General features: G+C 35.7%; 1 protein-coding gene and 1 pseudogene across 1 annotated transcript in view; one reads left to right on the top strand and one right to left on the bottom strand.

The window, feature by feature from the left end:
- LOC116855283 (coiled-coil domain-containing protein 7-like) overlaps window positions 1-26,866 on the bottom strand; it is a 68,820-nt gene that overhangs the window by 35,625 nt on the left and 6,329 nt on the right. The window contains exons 2-3 of the mRNA XM_032837886.1: window positions 17,081-17,375; window positions 16,144-16,216 (exon numbers count right to left, since the gene is read on the bottom strand). Coding sequence (XP_032693777.1) covers window positions 16,144-16,216; window positions 17,081-17,375 — 368 coding nt within the window. The remainder of the gene's footprint in view (window positions 1-16,143; window positions 16,217-17,080; window positions 17,376-26,866) is intronic.
- On the top strand, window positions 4,868-5,456 carry LOC116855279 (annotated as a pseudogene).

Below are 26,866 nucleotides of genomic sequence, written 5' to 3'. Positions count from 1 at the left end.
ATCAAAAACCATAAGATACCTAGTAATAAACCTAACCAAAAAGGTAAAGGATCTATATTCTAGAAATAGAGCACTTAAGAAAGAAATGGAGGACACAAAGAGATGGAAAAACATTCCAAGCTCATGGATTGGGAGAATAATGTTAAAATGTCTATGCTGTCCAGTTTTCCCAGCACCATTTATTGAAGAGACTGTCTTTTTTCCACTGTATATTTTTTCCTGTTTTGTCGAAGATTATTTGACCATAGAGTTGAGGGTCCATATCTGGGCTTTCTACTCTGTTCCACTGGTCTATGTGTCTGTTTTTATGCCAGTACCATGCTGTCTTGGTGATCACAGCTTTGTAGTAAAGCTTGAAATCAGGTAATGTGATGCCCCCAGTTTTATTTTTGTTTTTCAACATTTCCTTAGCGATTCGGGGTCTCTTCTGGTCCATACAAATTTCAGCTTTATGTAGAAGAATGAAACTCGACCATTCTCTTACACCGTACACAAAAATAAACTCAAAATGGATAAAAGACCTCAATGTGAGACAGGAATCCATCAGAATCCTAGAGGAGAACATAGGCAGTAACCTCTTCGATATCAGCCACAGCAACTTCTTTCAAGATATGTCTCCAAAGGCAAAGGAAACAAAAGCCAAAATAAACTTTTGGGACTTCATCAAGATCAAAAGCTTCTGCACAGCAAAGGAAACAGTCAACAAAACAAAGAGGCAACCCACGGAATGGGAGAAGATATTTGCAAATGACAGTACAGACAAAAGGTTGATATCCAGGATCTATAAAGAACTCCTCAAACTCAACATACACAAAACAGACAATCATATCAAAAAATGGACAGAAGACAGGAACAGACACTTCTCCAATGAAGACATACAAATGGCTCTCAGACACATGAAAAAATGTTCATCATCACTAGCCATCATGGAGATTCAAATTAAAACCACATTGAGATATCACCTTACACCACTGAGAATGGCCAAAATTAGCAAGACAGGAAACAACATGTGTTGGAGGGGATGTGGAGAAAGGGGAACCCTCTTACACTGTTGGTGGGAATGCAAGTTGGTGCAGCCACTTTGGAGAACAGTGTGGAGATTCCTCAAGAAATTAAAAATAGAGCTTCCCTATGACCCTGCCATTGCACTACTGGGTATTTACCCCAAAGATACAGATGTAGTGAAAAGAAGGGCCATCTGTACCCCAATGTTTATAGCAGCAATGGCCACAATAGCCAAACTGTGGAAAGAACCAAGATGCCCTTCAACGGATGAATGGATAAGAAAGATGTGGTGCATTATACACTATGGAGTATTATGCCTCCATCAGAAAGGATGAATACCCAACTTTTGTAGCAACATGGACGGGGACTGAAAGAGATTATGCTGAGTGAAATAAGTCAAGCAGAGAGAGTCAATTATCATATGGTTTCACTTATTTGTGGAGCATAACAAATAGCATGGAGGACAAGGGGAGTTAGAGAGGAGAAGGGAGTTGGGGGAAATTGGAAGGGGAGGTGAACCATGAGAGACTATGAACTCTGAAAAACAATCTGAGGGGTTTGAAGCGGCGGGGGTGGGAGGTTGGGGGAACCAGGTAGTGGGTATTAGAGAGGGCATGGATTGCATGGAGCACTGGGTGTGGTGCAAAAACAAGGAATACTGTTATGCTGAAAATTAAAAAAAATATGCAAATTAAAAAACAAAGACACAAACAAAAAAAGTCTATGCTGCCCAGAGCAATCTACACTTCAATATCATCCCTATTAAAATACCATTGTCATTTTTCAAAGAGCTAGAACAAACAATCCCAAAATTTTTACAGAATCTGAAAAGACCCTGAATCATCACGGGTATGTTGAAAAATAAAACCAAAGCAGGGAAGGGCATCACAATGCCTGTGACTTCAAATTGTATTACAAAGCCGTGGTCACCAAACAGCATGGTATGGGCACAAAAGCAGGCACATGACCAGTGGAAGCAAGAAATGGACCCTTAACTCTATGGTCAACTAATCTTTTACAAAGCAGGAAAGAATATCCAATGGAAAAAGGGCAGTCCTTTTAATAAATGGTGTTGGGAAAACTGTACAGACACAGGCAGAAGAATGAAACTGGACCATTCTCCTACACCATACACAAAGATAAACTGAAAATGGATGAAAGACTTAAACATGAGACAGGAATCTATCAAAATCCTACAGGAGAACACGGGCAGCAATTTCTTTGATCTCGGCCACAGCACCTTCTTGCTAGACACATCTCTAAAGGCAAGGGCAACGAAATAAAAAATGAACACTTGGAACTACAAGATAAAACCTTCTTCAAGGCAAAGGAAACAGTCAACAAAACTAAAAGGCAACCTACAGAATGCAAGAAGACTTTCACAAATGACATAACAGATAAAGGTCTGGTATCCAAGGTCTTTATAGATCAATACCCAAAAAAACAAATAATCCAGTCAGGAAATTGGCAGAAGACATGAACAGACACTTCTCCAAAGAAGACATACAAATGGCCAACAGAGACTTTGAAAAATGCTCTTTATCACTTGGCATCACCAAAATACAAATCAAAACCACAATGAGATACCACCTTACACCAGTTAAAATAGTTAAAATTAATAAGACAGGGAGCAACAAATATTGGCAAGGATTGGTGGGAATTCCCACTGTTGGTGGGAATGCAAGCTGGTTCAGCCACTCTGAAAAACAGTATGGAGGTTCCTCAAAAATTTGAAAATAGAGCTATCCTATTACCCAGGATTTTTACTACTGGGCATTTGCCCAAAGATACAGATGTAGTGAAAAGAAGGGGCACATGCACCCCAATGTTCATAGCAGCAACGTTCACAATAGCCAAACTGTGGAAGGAGCAAAGATGTCCTTCAACAGATGAATGGATAAAGAAGATGTGGTTCATATATACAATGGACTACTGCTCAACCATCAGAAAGGGTGAATACTTACCATTTACATGACCAGGATGAAACTGTAGGGTATTATGCTAAGTGAAATAAGTCAATCAGAGAAAGACAATTATCATACGGTTTCAGTCATATGTAGAATATAAGAAACAGTGGAGAGGTCCACAAGCAAAGGGAGGGAAAACTGAATGGGAAGAAATCAGAGGAGACAAACCATGAGACATTCTTAAGTATGGGAAACAAACTGAGGGTTGCTGAGGGGGAAGGGAATTGGGGGAAGGAGTTACTGGGTGATAGGCATTAAGGAGGGCACATGATGTGATGAGCACTGGGTGTTGCATGTAGCTGATGAATCACTGAATACTACATGAAGAACTGTAGATGTACTATATGTTGGCTAATTGAATTTAAACAATAAAAAAAAGAAAAGGTACTCAACATCATCCAAGAAATACAAATCAAACCCACAATGAAATATCACATTTTAGAATGTACATTGTCAAAAGGATAAGATATAAGTGTTGGCAAAGATGTGGAGAAAGAGAACATTTTTATGCTGTTGGTAGGAATGGAATCTGGTACAGTCATTATGGAGAATATGTATGTAATGTCCTCAAAAAATTAAAAATAGAACTACCATATGATCCAGCATTCCCACTCCTGGGCTTATATCTAAAGGAATTGAAATCAGTATCTCAGAAAGACATCTTCACAGCTACGGTCACTCCAGCATATTCAAAAGAGCCAAGACATGGAAACAACCCATGTCCATCAGTGGATAAAGTAGATGTAGTATAGGCATACCATGGAATAGTCAGACATTGGAAAGAAGGATATCTTATCATTTGTGACAATCTGGATGAGTTTGGAGTCAGAATTGCAAGTGAAATAATCCAGACAGAGAATGACAGATACTATATGGTTTCACTTATATGTAGAAGTTTTTAAAAAGTCAAACTTGTAAAAACAGAGATGAGAAGATAAGGGAATAGAAGAAAAGAGAATGGTAGTTACTAGACAGTAAGGATGGAGCACTTGGGTTCCCCTAGCTGTCTAGACACTACCAAAGATAATCAATTCTCTCTTACAGTATACATAGTAGTGAGGAAGGAGTTCCATGATGATGAGAAGGAAGAGATCACAAGAGTGGCAGAAAGGATTCTCAAAGGGCATAAAATGGATTCACTATAAACTCCATCTGCAAGCCCACACATGAGCTGCTGGAAACCAGTGGATCTTAAAGCCTGGAATTTTAAAAATCAAGAGGCTGGGCTATAGGAGAGCTCGAAGGGCAACTGCAAACTGAGACCCCACCTTTAAATTATCCAGTTTGGCAAACAGCCCACGGACATACAGCTTGGTAGCAACACTTTGAAAGCTGCCAAGGGCTTATGGGAGGGAGAGTTAGTCACTGATGTCAGAGTTTGCTGAGGGACTTCTCCTAGAAGAAGGAGCAGGCAGGTGCCATTTTCCCCATCCCCTACCCCCCAGCATAAACACACTGTCACCAGTGGAAACCAGCACTGCAGGCATTCACTACTTAACTGTCTTACACCAAGCTCCAATCCCTCCAGCCAGGCTATTATTCAGAACAGAAATAGAGTTCCTCAGACAAACAAAAATTAAAGGAGTTCATGACCACCAAACCAGCCCTACAAGAAATATTAAAGAGGACTCTTTGAGTGGAAAATCTGTTAAGAGAAGCTTTCTATTAAAAAAATCAGTCAAGACATTAACAAAATAAAATAATGTAAAATATGATTCCTTATATCTAAATTGTGGGTAGGAGAGGAGTAAAGAATGGGTTCAAATTTCTGTGACCATCAACTTAATATAGACTGCTACATACAGAAGGTGTTCTAACCATAAATCAAAAACCACTAATAGTTTTGTTTCTAGCCACTGAGGCATGCAGATTCAGTGTTGCAAGCCAGCAGGAAAATGTGGCCTTTATTTATAAAAGAGACTCACATAATGTTTGAGGTAATAGCAAAGTACATCTGGGAGACTCTTCAGTTCCTGGTCAATAGGCCCAATGGTACCTACTGTTTTCAGGCTGCACAATGACCAGGTGTACTACATGAATGAGAAAATCCCGAAGTTGGCCAACATCTCTGGAACAACCTGGTGTCAAGGGGCACCTCACTAAGACTCACAAGATCCAGTTGCACATCACAGTTGTGGATTACCTTGCATCCTATGCCAAGTATAAAGTGTGAATAAAGCCTTGGGAAGAGCGGATCCTCCTGGATGGGAACCATGCGTTGAAATCTAGACTGAGTTGAATCACTAAAAATACTTGTCACCAATAGAGGTGGTGCATTCTATAGCAGACATCCCTTTGAATTTTGGGGTTGCAGCAAAGTATGCACAAGACTGCAGGAAAGCTGACCCCATGGTAATTCTGGCATTTCATCAGGCAGACACTAGGGAATATGTGCAGCATGAAGAGACACTGACTTCAAATGAAATCACTGTAAGGACTTACGCTATGTGGAAGGATCTTGCTTTGTTTCCCGTATCTGTGTAGGCTCTAGTATAATGTTGAATTCCATCAACAATGTAACTTCTTTAAGGAATTCTTAGTTTAATATTATATCTATTATGGATGTATGTAGGCTAGACTGTTATGCAGAAATGGCTCAAAAATAACATTTCAGATCTTTGTGTTTGTGACTAAATAGAATACTGCATTTTATATTTGAATCAGAAAGTTTTGGTCTTGAGTAACAGGCTCTAAAATATTGGAACTCAGGAGAAGAAGGGGAGGGGGGTGGGGGGGCTAGGTGAGCCTGGTGGTGGGTATTAAGGAGAGCATATACTGCATGGAGCACTGGGTGTGGTGTATAAACAATGAATCTTGGACACTGAAAAAATAAAATGAAAAGAAAAAAGAAAAAAGTTTATTATTGATGTACTACACCCTGGCTAATTGTTTTTAAATAAAATAAAAGTTTTTAAAAAGAATAGCTTATTGTTATCTGTGACAACACTGTTTTCCAAACTCATAAGAACACAATGGATTTCTTCATTATTTATTAATATGATGAAAATTAACATATTGCCATATCAGAATTATAGGCCATGTATGGGATTTTACAGATGAAATTTGGATAAAATAATAATAGCAACAGGGGCACCAGGGTGGCTCAGTCAGGTAAGTATCAGACTCTTGACTTTAGTTCAAGTCATGATCTCAGGATCCTGAGACTGAGCCCTGCAAGTGCTCTTCACTCAGCCCAAAGTCTGCTTGAGATCTCTCTCTCCCCCTCTCCTTCTGCGCCTCCCCTTGCTCATGCTAAATAAATAGATAAATAAATAAATAATAAAATCTTAAAAAATAATAATAACAGCAATTTGTTCTGCTAATTCTTTATACAGTAGGTGTTGTGTGGAGGAAAAACTTGGAGTCAAACCCCAGTTCTAACACCTACCAGCTATATGGCCTCAGAGGAGTCATTAAACTTTAATAAGCTTAATTTTCTTCTTCTGTTTCAAAAAACAGATTTAATAATCTACCTAAGAATGGTTTTTAGAATTAGAAATCATGTTTATAAAGCACTTAGTACAGTGCCTGGCAAATGATCAGTGTTAAATCATTTATATATTGCATATACTAGGTATTTCTATTACTAAGAGTAAGATCTTATGAGTATAGTTTCATTATATATCTTGGTTCTTGAACTTTCTTTTATTTATATGGCTATATAAATAACCATCCCAGGCTAATGTTATTTTCATCACCTTGATGTCTTAAAATGTGTCCCTTATGAACCTTTGCTTACCTGATTGAGCTAGACAGAAGGCACCAATCAGAGACCCTGAAATAAGCACCTCCACCCTCCCCCATGACAGCCAAAAATTATTTTTGGAATTAAAAAAATTTTTTTAAATGAAAAAATTCCACTAAGTTTCAAAAAAGTGCTTGCATTATTTTAAAAAGTCTTTAATATTCTGCTTAAATTCAAAAAAGAACACGAATAGATATACAAAGAATAAAGAGAAAGAGCCCAAGTATATCACCAAAGTAAACCACCAAAACATGAGAGAGCAAGAGAAAAAAGGATCAGAGAAAAACTACATAAACAGCCACAAAATAAGTAACAAAATAGCAATAAGTACAAATACAAAGGCAATGACTTTGAATGTAAATGAACCAAACATACTAATCAAAAAACACAGAGTGACAGAATGGATAAAAAACAAACAAACAAAAAACCAAGACCCAAGTATATGCTGTTTATAAGAGACTCATTTTAGACCTAGAGATATTTGCAGACTGAAAGTGAGGGTATAGGGAAAAAAAATCAATTGTGCAAATGGAGGTCAATAGAATGATGAAGTTACAGTATTTATGTCAGACAAGATAGACTTTAAAACAAAGACTGTAACAAGAGACAAAAAAAAGACTATATAATTATAAAAGGAATACTCCAACAAGATCTAACAATTATAAATATTTATACCCTCAACAAAGGAGCACCCAAATACAAAAAACAGTTAATAACAAACATAAAGGAACTACTAATAATATTATAATATTAGTAGGGGATTTTAAGCCCCCACTTGTATCAATGGACAAATCATCTAAACAGAAAATCAGTAAGGAAGGAATGGCTTTGAATGACATATTGGACCAGGTGGATTTAACAGATAGCAGAATTATCTATAATAGCAAAACTATGGAAACAGCCCAAGTGTCCATCAACTGATAAATGAATAAAGAAAATGTAATTATATGTGTGTGTGTGTGTACACACACACACACACACACACACCATGTAATATTATTCGGCCATAAAAAAGAATGAAATCTTACCATTTGCAATGAAATCAATGGATCTAGAGAGTATTATACAAATCAAAATAAATCCATCAGAGAAAGAAAGACAAGTACCATATGATTTCACTCACATGTGGAATTTAAGAAACAAAAGAAACGAAGGAGAAAAGAGAGAAAAGGAAAACCAAGAAAAAGACTCTTACCTATAGAGAATAAACTGATGGTTACGAAGGGAGGTGGGCAGGTAGATAGGTGATAGGGATTAAGGAGAGCACTTGTGATGAACACTGGATGATGTCTCAATCACTATATTGTACATCTGAAACTAATATAATACTGTAGGTTAACTAACTGGAATTTTAAAACTTTTAAGAATCATAAGGAAATACATGTATGGTAATGTGCTGCATATATCAAAAAAAAAATCTGCTTATAAGTAAATCCATGAACTTCAAACCCATGTTGTTCAAGACCCAATTGTTAAAGAAATTAGGAAGATAGCAAATAAATGATCTAATTTTACACCTCAAGGAACTAGAACAAATTAAGGCCAAACATAGCAGAAGTAAGGCAATAATAAAGGTAAGAAAGAAAATAGATGAAATAGAGACCAGAAAAACAACAGAAGAAATCAAGAAACCCTAGGTTTTTCTGAAAGATAAACAAAACTAACAAAACTGTAGAAAGACTAATGAAGAAAAAACAAGAATAATAAATAAAATCAGAAATGAAAGAGAAGCAATTATAACTGACAGTACAGAAATCCACAGGATCCTAAGAGATACTATAAACTATAAGCCAAAAAATTAGATAAATAGAAGAAATGAGTAAGTCCCTAGAATTATACAACCCACCAACACTGATGCAGGGAGAGACAGAAAATCTGAGAGACCAATAACTAGTAAGGATACTAAAATAGTAATCAAAAACCTCCCAACACAGAAAATCCCACAACCAGAGGGTTTAAGTGGTAAATCATATAAAACATTTAAAGAAAAACAAATGCCAATCATTCTCAAACTCTTTAAAAATTTTGAGGAGGAAAGAGCTCTTCCAAACTCATTGTAGGAGTCTAGTAGTACCTGATTCCAAATGCCAGATATGGACAGTATAAGAAAATTACAGACTAATCTTCCTGATGAATATAAATGCAATAACTGAAAACAAAGTATTAGCAAACCAAATTCAAGAACTCATTAAAAGGATCTTACACTATGACCAAGTGCAATTTATCCCTGAGATGCAAGGATAGTTCATCATACATGAATCAGTAATTGTGATATATCACAATTCATTTAATAGAATGAAAAATAAAAATCATATGATCCCCTTAGTAGATGCAGAAAAAGCATTTGACAAAATCCAACATCCTTTCATTATAAAAACCCTCAATGGCTTAGGCAGAGAAGCTCAGGTATAGAAGGCACATAAGTCATCATATGACAAACCCACAGCTAACATTATACTTAGTGAAGAAAAATGTAAAGCTTTTCAATCAAGATCAAGAACAATACACGTGTACCCATATTCAACGTAGTACTGGAAGTCCTAGCTAGATCAATCAGGCAAGAAAAGGAAATAAAAGGCATCCAAATAGGAAAGAAAGAATTAAAATTTTCATTATTTACAGAAGATAAAAGATTCTGTACAGTTGACTCTTGAGGACTACGGATTGAACTGCATGGGTCCACTTACATGCATTTTATAAATGCAGTGATACAAATGTATTTTCTCTTTCTTGTTATTTTCTTAACATTTTCTTTTCCCTAGCACGCTTTATTGTAAGAATACAGCAAATAATATACATATATATATAACATACAAAATTGTATTAATTAGCTGTTTCTATTATCAGTAAGGCTTCTGATCAACAACAGCAGGCCATTAATAGTTAAGTTTGGGGGGAGTCAAAAGTTATACACAGATTTTTGATTGCACAGGGGTTTGATGTCCCAACCCTTCATCGTTCAAGTGCCAACTGTACATTGAAAATCCCCAAAACTAAAAACTGTGGAATATGATCAATGAATTTAGTAAAATTGCAGGATTTAAAATCAATACATAGAAGTCAGTTACAGTTCTGTATACTAATAGTGAAACATCTGAAAAACCAAAAAAGTAAACTATCTTATCTACAATGCATTGAAAATCATAAAACAGGAGAAAATTTAACTGAGGATGTAAAAAATATGTATAATTAAAACTACAAGAAGTGGTTGAAAGAAATTGAAGAAGATACAAATGGAAGGAAATCCATGTTTATGAATCAGAAGAGTCAATATTATTTAAATCACCATGCTATCCAGAACTATCTATAGATTCAATGCAATCTTTATCAAAATTCCAATATAATTTTTCACAGAAATAGATACAACAATCCTACAATTTGTAGGGAAGTATAAAAGAACTCTAATAGCAAAGCAATCATGAGAAAAAAGAGGCATCACCCTTTCGGATTCAAACTATACTACAAAACTATAGTGTATAAAACAGTATGGTGTGGCATAAAAATATACATAGGTCAATGGAATAGAAAATGCAGAGTTAAACCTCTTTATATATGGTCCTCTAATATTTGACAAGGGAGACAATAACATCCAATGGGGGGTTCCTGGGGGGCTCAGTGGGTTAAGCCTCTGCCTTTGGCTTAGGTCATGGTCTCAGAGTCCTGGCATAGAGTTCCACATCAGGCTCTCTGCTCAGCAGGGAGCCTGCTTCCCCCCACTCTCTGCCTGCCTCTCTGCCTACTTGTGAACTCTCTGTCAAATAAATCAATAAAATCTTAAAAAAAAAAAAAAAGAACATCCAATGGGGAAATTACTGTCTCTTCAACAATGGTGCAGGAAAACTAGATAAACACATTAAACAAAATGAAATCATACCCCTAACTTACACATCTCACAAAAATTAACTCAAGATGGATCAAATATTTAAACATAAGATCTGATACTTTAAAACTCCTAAAAGAAAACATAGGGAAAAAAGAGCTCCTTAACATTGGTCTGGCAAGGAATTTTTTTGGATTTAATATCAAAAGCATAAGCAACAAAAGAAAATATCAGTAAATAGGTCTATATCAAACTTAAAAGTCCTACACTGCGAAAGAAATAATTAACATGAGTGACATCGCCAAGATGGCGACATAGGTCATTCTTGACTTTGCTCTCCCTTGTAAGGAGGACAAATACCAGTGAGAAAAATCCTAAAACATGGAGATGAGGCTAAAGCACTACAGGAGAGACCACTTTAGAACAAGAGAAGTGGCTACACACTGACCACAATGCCCCTTCCTCAGGCCAGTGCAGCACCATACTGAGATGTCTCTTCTATCATTCCTCCATTGGGGTGAAATAAAAGAACCCAGGGTGGACATCGAACTCCCTAGTATTATGAGTCACTTATTAGGAATCCCTAACACAGTCTTGCCCAATGAGGATTGCAAGGGAACATGAAGGGTTTGACCACTGGGAATGAAATTGAATACTGTGATGGGGAATCGAAGTGGGTCTTGCAGCAACCCGTTCTCAGATCTAGGCAGACTGATTTCCTATCTGTAGTGCCCAAGTTGTAGGCCCAACCAGAAGTTTTGCAAATCTGTACAGCCCAGAAACACTCAAGCAGAGAGTCCAGCAGGTAGATCTGAGAGTTTGCAGAGCAAAGCAAGTGGTCCTATTCAGTCAGAAAACTTGCAGAATGGGTTAGCATGAGTCAAGATCACAAAGAGCCTTTCTGGATGTGGAGCTGGTTCTCCCTGTGCCTGTGCAGGAAACTAATTTATAGCTCTTCCCACTGCTGAATATGGCCTTAAGTCCAACTGACCAGGGAACCTAACCATACCACATGGAAAGCCATGTAGCCCACCCAACAGGCCTGCTTATAGCGGCACTCGAACAGAGAGTACACCCCATGGCTTTTCCTGTCTGCAGAGCAAAACCAGTGGTCCTGTCTCACCAGTGAATTCAGTACACAGTCTTGGCTGATTCAAGTCCCCAAACAGAATGCAGTAATAGAGGAAATGAAGGGGAAATGATTTAAGGCATACAGAAAACAAATATAAACTTGGTAAGTTCTCCCTTAATAGCACTTAATTAAACTCTCCAATCAAAAGACAGATAGGTTTAAAGAAAACTGCATAATCCCCTATATGCTGTGTATAAGAGATTCATTTTACATGCAAAGACATAAATAGATTGAAAGTGAAGGGATGGAACTCTATGTAAATATTAACCAAAAGAGCTAAAGTAGTGTGATAATCAATTTTATGTGTTGACTTGGCTAAGAAATGCCCAGATACCTGGTAAAACACAATTTCTGGGGGTGTCTGTGAAGGTGTCTCTGGAAGAGATTTGCATTTAAATCAATAGCCTAAGATCACCCTCATCAATGTGGGTGCACATAGGAGGGTGCCCGCCTACTGAGCGCCTAAGTAGAAGAAAAAGATGGAGAAAAGTTGAATTTGCTTTCTCAATTTGAACTTTGATATCCATCTTCTCCTACCCTTAGACATTAGTACTCCAGGTTCTAGGGAGTTCACTTAGACTGGGACTTACACCATCCACAGCCTCCCCGTTCTGAGGCCTTTGGCCAGAGACTGAATTACACCCCTAGTTTTCTCAGTTCTCCACTTGCAGATAGTATATCATGGGACTCCTTGGCCTTCATAACTGCATGTGCCAATTATTATAATAAATCTCCTTTTATAGATCTATATCTGTATCTATATATCTCTCTATATATCCTATTTTTTCTGTTTCTCTGGAGAACCCTAATATAGGTATCTTTATTAATATCAGACAAGACAGACTTAAAGTTAAGAAATGCTGCAAGGGACAAAGAATCCCATTATATATTGGCAAAAAGGTCATTCATTAAGGATATATAAGAACTATGAACATAAGCACACACAAAAGAGGCCCAAAATATATGAAACAAGCAGATAAAAGATCCACAAATAAATATAGGATTTGAACAATACTATACACAAATTGGACATGACAAATGGCATTTATGAAACCCACAGCTAACATTCTAAATGGTAAAATAGTGAAAGATTTCTCCATTAGAACAAGACAAAAATGTCTGTTTTTTACCAGTACCATTCAACATTGTACTAGAAGTCTGAGCAAGAGCAGTTAGAAAATAAAAAGAAATAAAAGGCATCCAAATTGGAGAAGGAGTAAAACTATCTTTATTCACAGATGACATGTTCATATATTTAGAAAATCTCAAAGATGCCACATAGAAATTAAATTCAGCAAAGTTGCAGGATGGAAGATCAGCATGTAAAATCAATTGTATTTCTAAAACCAGCAATGACTAATTTGAAAATGAAATTTAATAAAAATTCCATCATAGTATGTCAGAAAAAATAAAATACTTAGGAATAATATTACCCAAGAATTATACACTGAAAACAATCAAATATTGCTATAACAAACTAAATAAGACCTAAATAAAATGGAAAGGCATCTGAGTTCATGAACTGGGGAGCTTAATATTATTAAGATGGCAATACTTCCCAAGGTGATCTACAGATTAAGTGCATTCTCTATTAAACTCCCAAAGGCCTATTTGAAAAAAATGAAAAAATTTGATCCTAAAATTTGTATTTAATTGCAAGAGGTCTAAAATAGCCAAAGTGATGTTGAAAAAGACAGAATTTAAGAACTCACACTTTCCCACACACAATACAAAGCAAAAATAAATCAAAACAGTGTGATATTGACATGTGGATAGACATATACAACAGTGGAATACAATTGAGAGCACAGAAATGAACCCATACATGAAGTTGACTGCTTTTGACTAGGGCACCAGACAATTCAGTGGGAAAAGAAGAGCCTCTTCAACAAACAATGTTGGGACAACTCAATTTCCACAGGCCAAAAAAAAAAAAAAAATGTTGTATGTATCACTACTTCACATCATATACAAAAATTTAACTGAAAATGTATCAATGACCTAAATATAAGAGCTAAAACCATAAAGCTTTTTGAAGAAAGCAGAAGGATAAGTCTCTATTATCTTAGATTTGGCAATTGATTCTCAGATATTGACACTAAAAGCATAGCAGCAAAATAAGAAACAAATTGAGCTTTAAAAAATTATTTTTAGGCATCAAAGGGCATTTTCAAGAAAGTGAAAAGACAACCTACAGAACAGGAGAAAATATTTGTAAACCAGATGTCTGACAAAACCTCCAGAATATATAAAGAACCTCTACAAATCAGCATCAAAAAGACAAAGAACCCAATTATAAACTGGGTGAAGGACATGAATACACATTTTTTTTTCCAAAGAAGATATACAAATGACCAATAAGCACATAAAAAATGCTTAACATCTTTAGTAATTAGAGAAATGTAAATCAAAATCACAATGAGATTCATTTCATACCTACTAGAATCATTATCATTAAAAGAGCAAAGAAAAAGTGTTGGCAAGAATGTGTATCCTTCTATATTGCTGGTGGAAATATAAAATGGTACAGCCACTGTGGAAAACAGTTGGGCAGTTACTCAAAAAAGCTAAAATTAGAATTATCATATGATCCAGTCTTTACACAAGGAAATGAAATTCTGACACATCATGGATGAAACTTAAAAACATTATGCTGGGGGTGCCTGGGTGGCTCAATGGGTTAAGCCTCTGCCTTCAGCTCAGGTCATGATCTCAGGGTTCTGGGATCGAGCCCCGCATCAGGGTCTCTGCTCAGTGGGGAGCCTGCTTCCTCCTCTCTCTCTCTGCCTGCTTCTTTGCCTGCTTGTGATATCTCTCTCTGTCAAATAAATAAATAAAATAAAATAAAAAAACATCATGTTAAGTGATATAGACCAGATAAAAAAGGACAAATGTTGTATGATTTCACTCATATGAAATATAATAGGCATGTTCATAGAGATAGAAAATAAATTAGAAGTTATTAGGGACTGGATAGGGGCAGAAATGGGAGTTATTGCTTAATGAATTTCTTTTTAAGGTGATGAAAAGTTGTGGAAATACAGGTGGTGATGGTTCCATAACATTGTAAATGTCCACAAAGCTACTGAATTGTACACTTAAAATATGATTAAGAGGTGCCTGGGTGGCTCAGTGGATTAAAGCCTCTGCCTTCAGCTCAGGTCATGATCCCAGTGTCCTGGGATGGAGCCCCACGTCCTGCTCTCTGCTCAGCGGGGACCCTGCTTCCTCCTCTCTCTCTGCCTGCCTCTCTGCCTACTTGTGATCTCTGTCAAATAAATAAATAAAATCTTTAAAAAAAAGATGATTAAAATGGCAAATTTCCTTTTAATATATATTTTATCATAATAAAAAATTTTAGTAGACTGATTAAATTCAGGCCAACTTCTGGTTAAAATTTGTAATAAACTTTGAATAAAAGAAAACATCCTTATCACAATAAGGACTATTTATCTCAGGTAACACGGTAATATAGGTAAAACAGTAGAGGAACTCTCAACTCAAAGCACAAAAAAAGAGTAATTCTCCAGCACTCTATATTACAACCATTTAATTTTATTTTGAAAGTTCAAGCCAATGTTGTAAAATATGGGTTGATTATAAAAATTTATATGTTGGAAAGGAAGAACAAATTTATCAGTTTTAATATATATTCACATATATACACATATATGTATATATTTATGTATGCATACATACACACACACACACACACACACATATATATATATATATATATTTTTTTTTTTAAGAGAGAGAGAGAAGGAACACACTCACATTGGGGGCAGGGAGCAGAGGGAGAATCCTAATCAGGCTCCACCCCCAGCACAGACCCCCAGGCAGGGCTCAATCTCAGGACCCTGAGATCACGACCTGAGTTGAAATCAAGAGTCATTTGCTTAACCAACTGAGCCACACAGGCACCCTGTTTTAAAATATATTACATAAAACACCTAAAGAATCTAGCTAAGAGGCCCCTGGATGGCTCAGTGGATTAAGTCTCTGTCTTCGGCTCAGGTCATGATCCCAGAGTCCTGGGATTGAGCCGACTGAGCCCTCTGCCTGCCTCTCTGCCTACTTGTGATCTCTCTCTGTCAAATGGATGAATAAAATCTTTAAAAAAAAAATCTAGCTAAAATATTATTTATGCCACAAATCATCTTTTTTTCTGCTGTACCCTGATGAATTTTTGGCATGATATGTTAAAAATTCATAATGCCAAATACTGTTAAGTGATGGAGGCAAAGTTATCACTTCCCTTTTATACAAATCTTAGTTGAAATAAACTCTGGGTAATGTAATGTTAACTCACCAAATTATTTTTTACATACTGGTCAATATATTTCCATATTATGTGATGACTGACCAAGGAGTTATTTTCAAATTTAAAAATGTACTCTCTTCATTTATTTATAATTATACCATGGGAAAACACACTCACATTTTTACCTTATAAAACAGAAAATATTTTTACCTTGAAATTCTCTTGATACTTGGTAAGTTTGTTTTTCAGTCTTATTTTGTAATTTCTCTTCTATAGCAGCATCCTTAATGACAAAATTTATAATAAGTAATTCAAATTATCTATCTTAGAACTCTAATTACTTTCTCTCAGAGCAAGAATTTTTACTCATATCTACAATGTCACTGCATAAGTGTTTTATTTTTATGTCCTGAATGCATCAAATAAAAACATAAGAACAATTAATGGATGTGAAAGGAATTTGGGAACACCTTACAAAGCTATATTGTTATTCTCCTCATAAATAATTCCAAATAAATCATTTTAATAATAATTAGGATTCTACTTTAGATTTATATTTTAGTCTGATTAAGTTTCTAGTCTAACTCAAATAACTCATGAAATTATTTAAGTCACTTTAATAAATTCTATGATAAAAGTATATTATAGATATATGTTAAATATATGCAGCCTTTTTTATCATTTCTCTTTTTTCCCAACATTTTTGCTTTAAGAGTTTCCTAATCAAATATTGTTTTAACAAAACAATTCTGATAATTTTCTAGGCCTTTCTTAAGGTATATAAAACCATTTCAAAAGAACTATGTTTTCATGATTACCTTACTATATAAAAATACTTTTTCTAGATGAATTTTCAAGAAATGAAAATTTCCCTATCTCAGCTAGCAATTGTGTATATTTTATCATTAAAACTCTAATTTAAATCACAACTTCTTTGTCAATACAGCTAGAATTTTTTGTTAAAATATTACTCTGATGCTCAAATATTAATTTAAACATCCTAAATATAAAGTAGATTGTATTAAAAGGCAAACTTTTTATTCCCTTTAAATAAGAAAATGTTGAGTTTTAATTGACATTTGCTTAAAATATTAAGAGTCTAGCAATTCAAGGTAAACAGCTTTCAAATTATTTTACTATATCTTACCTTTGAAATGTCACTACCCATTGGCTTTCTTTTGGTAAGAACAGGAGGTGAAATGAATGATGCTGTTGCTGTTTCATTCCCTTGAAGTGATGTTTTGGCAGACAGTAAATCTTCAATCTCTTCCTTTGATAACAGTCTTGTTAATGATTTATCATGGGTCTTTAATGGAAGTATATGGGATAGGTCTTTATCAGCTGAAACTTCACTTGAATTCCTTAAAAAAGCTGATCCATCTTGAGACTTTAGGATCTGTGAAAGATCTGAAATAGCAGAGCTAGCTCTTTTCTTCTCTGAGCTTTAGAATTACAAAACATCTGGTATTAGATTATGTGAAGAAAAATTTTTATTTGTAATTGAAGAATCATTTTCATAATCTATGAGAATATTAAGCAATCATAATTATTAATTAATGGTAATACAAATATGAAGTTGCTGCTAGATAACAAGTCGAAGATAATATGTCTTCTGGGATTTAAAATAGAATTAAGTAACATTAAAAATACTTAAGAGCTATTCAAGATCATAATAGGCACAGAACAAAAAATATTTGGTCAGACAAAGTAGAACACAAGATGTTTTAGAGGATGTCCTTTAGTCATATTTATTCCAGTCATTTTTCCACAATTTCATTTCAGAATGAAAATAAAAATGAAAATTTCTCTATAGCAGTTTTAATATTAAAAGATCACTGTCTTCCACAAGAGTCAATTTCAAGCTCTGAGTTAGTTTTCTTCAAGGTGATAAGTATTTATTCTTCACCAGTTGGCAGGATCAGCTTATTAGGGTTCCAGAACTAGGGTAACCATATGTCATGGTTTGTCCACACAGTCTCAGTGTAAGTGTGTCCCAGCATTCTAGTTTAGATGATAATTTAAATGATTCAACTACCTATGTTTTATAGAACTTAACAGAGATTTTCTAGTTCTATCAAAAGGAACACAGTTTGATGGTTCTTTGTTTTATACAGCTAGTACTCCAGTTAGTATAATTTGCCTAAGGTTTATTGCAGTGCCTAAAATAATTTGAATTTTGGTCACACAAATACAAAATTTGACAATGTTTAACTACTGTCACCCATCCTAATCTGTTACTTTAGGATTAATTTCAAACACCATATTTTGGATTATAAAAAGAAGGATATGGAGGACAATTCTGAGAACAAAAGTGTAAGATAACTGATGGCTAAAAGACATAATTTATGACAAACAGACTTTTCTAGTAGTGTTATAAAATGGATTCCAATATTAAAGTAAAGAGAATAGATTGCTGCCTGTCCTAAATTAAGGATGATATCTCAACCTCAAATATGACTTTTTAGTTTTATTATTTGAATTTAAAATGACTAGTTATAAAATAGTCTAACATTCTCCTGAAACCATTTTTGAAGATGTATCCTAGAGGACTGTTGTCATTTTTCAGCCACTGAAGAAAAACAATTGTTCAAGTACATAATATAAATTGATGCTTTTTTACAAACATACCTGCTGCTCTACACAATCACCACTCCTGTCACTAATACTACCACGTATAAGTAGAAAGCAAAATACTTTAAAAGATAATTGAAATGTTTATTAGGGGATATCATTAATCATTTGATTCTCCACAGGCAAATGACGCTATTATAACAAGAGAGAAAATGTGTGGCAATATCAAGAACAAAACCTTAAATTCAATACAAAGAATATAATACAAAGTTTATTTATAACCAAATTCCCACATGCAAGCTTCCCCCACTTATATTGGCTCCCACAATCATAAAGGACTGTCATTGCATAATACCATAATACTTCTGCTGAGGCGGGACAAGAATGAAAAATGCTAGAAAAGTATGCAAGCAGTACTGTTCAAGCTCACATCAGCCAAAGAGATATCTCTTAAGACATGGAAATAGGCATACTTTCAAGGCCTGATGCTTGTTTGAATGATAAAAGAAAAGAAAAGGAAAAGGAAGAAAAGAAGGGGAAAGAGGAGAGAAAGTAGGAAGAGGAGAGAAAGTCTGTGAAAATCAGCCTATAGTCACACAGAAAATAATAATGATTTGACCAATCTCCATTCTTTGGTAAATTATTCGAAACAACCTAAATATATTTTATAAGTCTTGCTAAATTTGCATCATTTGTCAACCACTTTTGATTAAGATTCTTTCTAGTCATCACTGTGTTAAAACACAGAGTATAACAGTATACTTATGAGCATGTATTTCAACAGGTTTAATAACAAGGATGTTAATAGCATTCTACATGACAGTCTTCAACATCACTGATGTGATACAAAGATATATATATCTTTATATATTTTATATATACAAAGATTTCATATATATACATATATCTTCATGTATTTTATATATATAATGATTTTATATATATAATATATATATAAAGATATATGTACCTTTATATATATATTATATATAAAGAATAAATCTCTTGCTTGCAAAAGCATTTGTTAACCTGAAGATCTGAGCATTGCCTCCTTTTCTCACCAAGCAAATATATGAATGAAGGCACAATCTGTTATGCATATCATCAACACCCTTTTAATGCATTGTCATCCAGGCAAAATGGAAGATTTCCACTGAATTACTACCCAACCTGTCCTGAGTTGTTTTGTCTGTCTGTATCTGTTTCAAGACTTTTTTTCAGCTTCCCATATTAACTCCATCCATTTTCTAAACTGCCAACACAATCCCCAAGGAATGTCCCTCCTCCCTTAGGAAAAAAAAATTCTCTTCAAAATATTGATATATACACTAAACTTTTAATTATCAACAGAAATATAGAGGAGAATGTATTTGATATTCTTATCTGTAATAGAAGATGTGGGATGTATTTCTATATGCAAGGAAGACAAAAGGTCTAGGATTCAAAGTGTGTAGTACAACCTTAAATGATTCTAGAAATTAACTTCACAGGAAAATTTCAATATAATGAATGTAAAATTAACATTCAAAATTTATCATATTTTGACAGTTTTAAAAATTATAATTATCATTGGTTAAATTCTTCATGGTAATTAGTTTTAGGCTCCTCAACTAAAAAGGAACTAAAACAACTTGAAAAGATTCAATAAAAATACAAATGATTAAAAGCCTGGAAAAATGAAATGTTAAAATACTTAGAATTAGCATGGAGGGCATGGGGAGTTAGGAGAAGGGAGTTGGGGGAAATTGGAAGGGGAGGTGAACAATGAGAGACTATGGACTCTGAAAAACAATCTGAAGGGTTTGAAGAGGTGGGCGGGTGGGAGGTTGGGGGAACCAGGTGGTGGGTATTAGAGAGGGCACGGATTGCATGGAGCACTGGGTGTGGTACAAAAACAATGACTACTGTTATGTTGAAAATAAATTTAAAAAAATGATTAAAAAAATACTTAGAATTATTTTATCTAGAGAAAACAAAGCTAATTGACTGCTTAGAAATAGTTTGTAAATGTGTAATTATATCTTACACTGAAAATGTTGACTAGCTACAATTTTTAGCTATTGTTATTACTGAAATAATTAAAAATAAGAATTAAACTTTAAAATAAGGAAAATATATGAAACAAAAAAGGAAAACTAATCTAACACTAGAAAAACAAATCATTTTCACTATGGCTGTATCTTTGGGGTAAATACCCAGTAGTGCAATTGCTGGGTCAGAGGGTAGCTCTATTCCCTCCATACTTTTTTCCAGAGTGACTGTACAGCTTGAATTCCCACCAACAGTGCAAGAGGGTCCCCTTTCTCTACATCATTGCCAACATTTGTTTGATACCTGTTTTGTTAATTTTTGTCATTCTAACTAGTGTAAGGTGGTATCTCATTGTGGCTTTGATTTGTATTCCCTGATGGCTAGCGATATTGAGCCTTTTTTCATGTGTCTGTTAGCCATTTGTACGTCTTTTTTGGAGAAGTATCTGTTCATGTCTTCTGCCTATTTTTTGACTGGTTTATTCATTTCTTAAGTGTTGAGTTTGAGAAGTTCTTTACAGATCTTGGATATAAGCCCTTTATCTGTAATATCATTTGCAAATATCTTCTCTCATTCCATGGGCTTCCTCTTAGTTTTGTTGACTATTTCTTTTGCTGTGGAGAAGCTTTTCATCTTAATGAAATCTCAGAAGTTTTTTTGATTTTTGTTTCACTTGTCTTTGGAGACGTGACTTGAAAGAAGTTACTGTGGCCAGTGTTGAAGAAGTTACAGCCTATGTTCTCCTCAAGGATTTTGATGGATTCATGTTGCACTACTAGGTATTTACCCCAAAGATACAGACGTAGTGAAAAGAAGGGGCACTTGCACCCCAATGTTCTAGCAGCAATGTCCACAATAGCCAAACTGTGGAAGGAACCAAGATGCCGTTTAACAGATGAATGGATAAAGAAGATATGGTACATATACACAATGGAATATTATTCAGCCATCAGAAAGGATTAATGCTCAGGATTTGCATCAACATGGATGGAGTTGGATGTGACTGTGTTAAGTGAAATAAGTCAAGTAGAGAAAGAAAATTATGTTTTCACTCATACGTGGAACATAAGCAATAGCAGAGGACCATATAGGAAGGGAGGGAAATCCAAAGAGGGAGAAATCAGAGAGGGAGATGAACCATGAGAGACTATGGACCCCGAGAAATAATCTGGCAGTTTCAGAGGGGAGGGAATGTGGGAGGGGGTAACAGGGTGATGGGTACTGAAGAGAGCATAGGCTGCGATGAGCACTGGGTGTTATACTTAACTAATGAAGCAGTGAACACTACATCAAAAAGTAATTATGTACTCTACAGTGGCTAACTGAATACAAAAAAAAAAAAAAAAGAAAGAAAAACAAATTATTGGTTAATGAGGATGATAAACATATTTTCTCTTGCATGGCCCTGACAGATATTTCCCTTTCCCCACTCAGTAGCTTAGCAGAGATTATCAAAATCTTTCACTGATACCTGCAATATTGGACTGTGAACTCCCTCCACACCCCCTTTTATCAACATGTCTACTTCCCCTTTCTCAAGGAGTTTCACAGTTAGAGAATCATCTATTTTTCTCTGTACCCCTCTCAATTTCTCTATAAATAAATATACTAGTATGTGAAATGGACCCTTCCCCTACAGCACTTTCCATTACCCATCAAGTTATCTCTAGCCTAAACATTCCTTGTGCAAAATGAGAGCTTAGAATATTACATGTGTTCTGCTTCTACTCTGCTTGTGAGTTTTATTCAATAAATACTATTGTAGTATAACAACCTAAATTATATACTTAGTTGTATATATCTGGATATTTTAAATTTGGAAAACAGATTGATCCACCAAGGAGGTAGAAAATAAACCCAATGGAAGCCTCACATCAGACAAACTATTGGGTTGGAATGGACTATTTCTCAGTAATGATGTTATATACCATCACAAAAGCCCCAGAGAGGCAAATTACTTAGCCAAACTAGAATGACTAGAACCCAGGTAGCCACAGAGAAAAGGGATACCACAACCTCCAAGTAGGTAGGATAGCTGCATAGTCCATAGACCACAAAAGCCCTGAACTGGGAAGATTTCCTAGAAATCCTGGAGTAGGGAGGAGCCCAAGATGGTGGAGGAATAGGAGACCCAAATTTCACCTGGTCCCAGGAATTCAGCTAGGTAACTAAAAAACCATTCTAAACACCTACTAACTCAACTGGAAAATGAAGAAAAGAATAGCAGCAACTCTATAAACAGAAAAGCGACCACTTTCTGGAAGGTAGGATGTGTGGAGCAATGAATCTGAGGTGACATATGGGAAGACAAACTATGGAGGGAGGCAGGCTCTGTCAACCGGCTACAAGCAAGTGACAGAGTAGCGGAGCACAAAGTCAGAACTTTTAGAAGTCTGCTCTGGTGAGGGACGTCACTCTGATAGCTAAGAGGGTGATGGAACCCTCACTGGGACAGTGTGGTCTCAGGATCCCTGGGCTCACAGGAAGACGGGGGTGCCCAAGTACAGCAAAGCTCCCAGGTATCAGAGCAGGAAATCTGTCTGCAAACAGTGAGCCCAGGATTGGGCTCACAGCTCAGGATTGTCATAAACTGTGATCCATGGCACAGGTGGGCCACTGCTCTTCGAGCAGGGGACAACAAGTAGCAGAACCAGGAAGACTCCCCTTCTTTCCCCAGGGAAGACCAGTATAGGAGTGCTCCACAGAAATCTGCTGGGTTTGGAGTCTCCAAATAGGGCCATTCAACAGATATAGAAATGCTCGGTCACAGGCCAGATGAGCACAGAGTGTGGCCAGATTGACTGCTTTTCTCTGGGCGTGCGTTGAGGAGTGGGGTCCCCAGCTCTCTGCTCCTGCATGCCCCAGGGTGGGGGATTGGGAAGCCACCATTTTCATTCTCATCCTCCAAAGCTGTGCAGAAAGCCTTCAGGGAACAAAAAAGCTACAGAAAGACAAACTGAAAGCTTGGCCCCAGGAATGGCAGTGCAATTCTGCCAAGGGCAAAGACATTTGAGAATCAATGCAACTGGCTCCTCCCCCAAAAGATCACCAAAAACATCCAACCAAGACCAAGTTTACCTATTAATGAGAACTGCAAAACTCCAGCACAAGGGGAATACAGCACATAGAATTAATGGCTTCTTTCCCTATGATTCTTTAGTCATTCAAGTTTAATTTTTTTAATTTAATTTTTTTAATTATTCTTTTCTTTTTCAACCAACTTCTTATCAATTCTTTTTTCAAAAATCTTTTTAAATTTTATTAGAGTCTTATTTTAGTCCTTCATTGTATTTAACCTTACTTTTTGAGCATGTATGTTTTTCTTTCTTTAAAATTTTGGGAAGTACTTTCTCCTAACAGATCAAAATACACCCAAAATCTAGGGTATGGCTCTGTTCTATTCACTAGCCTGACCATATTCTTTTTGTTTGTTTTTTCTTTTTTCTTTATTCTTTTCACTCCAGTTTTGGGTCTCTTCTTATTTGTTTAGTCTATATTTCTTTTGTTTAGTGTATATTTATATTTAACATATATTTATATTTATCTAAGTATATATAAGTATATATATATTTATATGTATCTTTATATTTCTTATTATATTTTATTATATTATATTATAATTATATTACATTAATATTTCTTATTATATTCTATCTCTTCTGATTTGTTTAGTGTATATTTAGTGTATAGTGTATATATAAAAACTTTTAGCATTTTGTTCTCTCATTCATCTATTCCTTTCTCAAAAAAATGACAAAATGGAAAAACTCACCTCAAAAAAAAGAACAAGAGGCAGCACTGACTGCTAGGGACCTAATCAATATGGACATTAGTAAGATGTCAGAACTAGAGTTCAGAGTAACGATTATAAAGATACTAACTGGACTTGAAAAAAAGCACAGAAGATACTACAGAATCCCTTTCTGGAGATATAAAATCTAACCAAGTCAAAATTAAAAAGAATATTAATGAGGTACAATAAAAAAATGGAGGCTCTAACTGCTAGGATAAATGGGGCAGAAAACAGATTAGTGAAATAGAAGACCAAAAGATGGAGAATAAAGAAGCTGAGAAAAAGAGAGAGAAACAACTACTAGATCATGAGGGGAGAATTTGAGAGATAAGTGATACCATAAAGCAAAACAATATTAGAATAATTGGGATCCCAGAAGAAGAAGGGGGGTATACTGGAACAAATTATAGCAGAGATCTTCCCTAATTTGGGGAAGACAACACGCATCAAAATGCAGGAGGCACAGAGAACCCCCCTCAGAAACAACAAAAAATACGTCAATGCCCCGACATCTAGTAGTAAAACTTAACAAATCTCAGAGACAAAGAGAAAATCCTGACAGCAGATTGGAACAAGAGGTATAACCTACCATGGTAGAAATATTAGATTGGCAGCAGACCTATATACACAGAGATGTGGCAGGCCAGAAAGGACTGGCATGATATATTCTGGGTACTAAATGAGAAAAATATGCAGCCAAGAATACTTTATCCAGATAGGCTGTCACGGAAAATAGGAGAGATAAAAAGCTTCCAAGACAAACAGAAACTAAAAGGATTTCCAAGCACCAAACCAGCCCTACAAAACATATTAAAAGGGGTCCTCTAAGTAAAGAGAGAACCCAAAACTAACATAGACCAGAAAGGAACAGAGACAATACACAGCAACAGTCACATTACAGGCAATACAATGGCACTAAATTCATAGTTTTCAATAGTTACCCTGAATGTAAATGGGCAAAATGCCCCAATCAAAAGACTCAGGGTACCAGATTGGATAAAAAAGTAACACCCATTGATATGCTGTCTGCAAGAAACCCATTTTAGACCCAAAGTCAACTCCAGATTTAAAGTGAGGGGATGGGGGCGCCTGGGTGGCTCAGTGGCTTAAAGCCTCTGCCTTCAGCTCAGGTCATGATCCCAGGGTCCTGGGATCAAGCGCCATATCGGGCTCTCTGCTCCATGGGGAGCCTGCTTCCTCCTCTCTCTCTCTCTCTCTCTTTCTCTCTCTGCCTCTCAGTCTACTTGTGATCTCTGTCAAATAAATAAATAAAATCTTTAAAATAAATAAATAAAATCTTTAAAATAAATAAATAAAGTGAGGGGATGGAGAACATTTATTATGCTAATGCGCATCAAAAGAAAGCTGGGGTGGCAATCCTTATATTAGACAAAATTGATTTTAAACCAAAAAGTATAAGAGATGAGGAAGGACACTGTATCATACCTAAGCGTCTATCCGACAAGATCTAAAAATTGTAAATATTTATACCCCTAACAATGGGAGCAACCAATTATATAAACCAATTAATAATAAAATAAAAGAAACACATCAACATAATACAATAATACATAATAGTAGGGGACTTTAAAACCCCCTCATTGAAATGGACAGATCATCTAACCAAAAGATTAACAAGGAAATAAGGGCTTTAAATGACACACTGGATCAGATGGACTTCACAGATTTATTCAGAACATTCCATCTGAAAGCTACAGAATACACATTATTTTCTAGTGCACATGGAACATTTTCCAGAATAGATCACATCCTGGGTCACAAATCAGGTCTCAACTGGTACCAAAAGGTTGGGATCATTCCCTGCATATTTTCAGACTACAATGCTTTGAAACTCAAACTCAATCAGAACAGGAAAGTTGGAAAGAACGCAGATACATGGAGGCATCCTAGTAAAGAATGAATGGGTCAATCAGAAATGGATGGAACTAGAGGGTATCATGCTTAGCGAAATAAGTCAATCGGAGAAAGACAACTATCATATGATCTCCCTGATATGAGGGAGAGGAGATGCAACATGGGGGGTTAAGGGGGTAGGAGAAGAGTAAATGAAGCAAGATGGGATTGGGAGGGAGATAAACCATAAGTGACTCTTAATCTCACAAAACAAACTGAGGGTTGCTGGGGGGAGGGGGGTTGGGGGGGATGGGGTTATTATGGACATTGGGGAGGGTATGTGCTATGATGAGTGTGGGGAAGTGTGTAAACCTGGCGATTCACAGACCTGTACCCCTGGGGAAAAAAAATATATGTTTATAAAAAATAAAATTAAAAAAAAAAAAATTGAAGAATTTCAAAATTCATGGAAACAAAGGAAAATGAAAATACAGCAGTTCAGAACCTTTGGGATGCAGCAAAAGAAGTCCTAAGAGGGAAATACATACCATCCAAGCCTCTCTCAAAAAAGTAGAAAAATCCCAAATGCACAACCCAGTCCTATACCAAAGGAGCTAGAGAAAGAACAGCTAATAAAGCCTAAACCCAGCAGGATAAGAGAAATCATAAAGATCAGAGCAGAAA

This window comes from Lontra canadensis, unplaced genomic scaffold (assembly GCF_010015895.1).
Source record: "Lontra canadensis isolate GAN:19392208 unplaced genomic scaffold, GSC_riverotter_1.0 scaffold100, whole genome shotgun sequence".
Classification (NCBI taxonomy): Eukaryota; Metazoa; Chordata; class Mammalia; order Carnivora; family Mustelidae; genus Lontra; species Lontra canadensis.
This window is presented reverse-complemented; position numbering and strand designations above follow the sequence as displayed.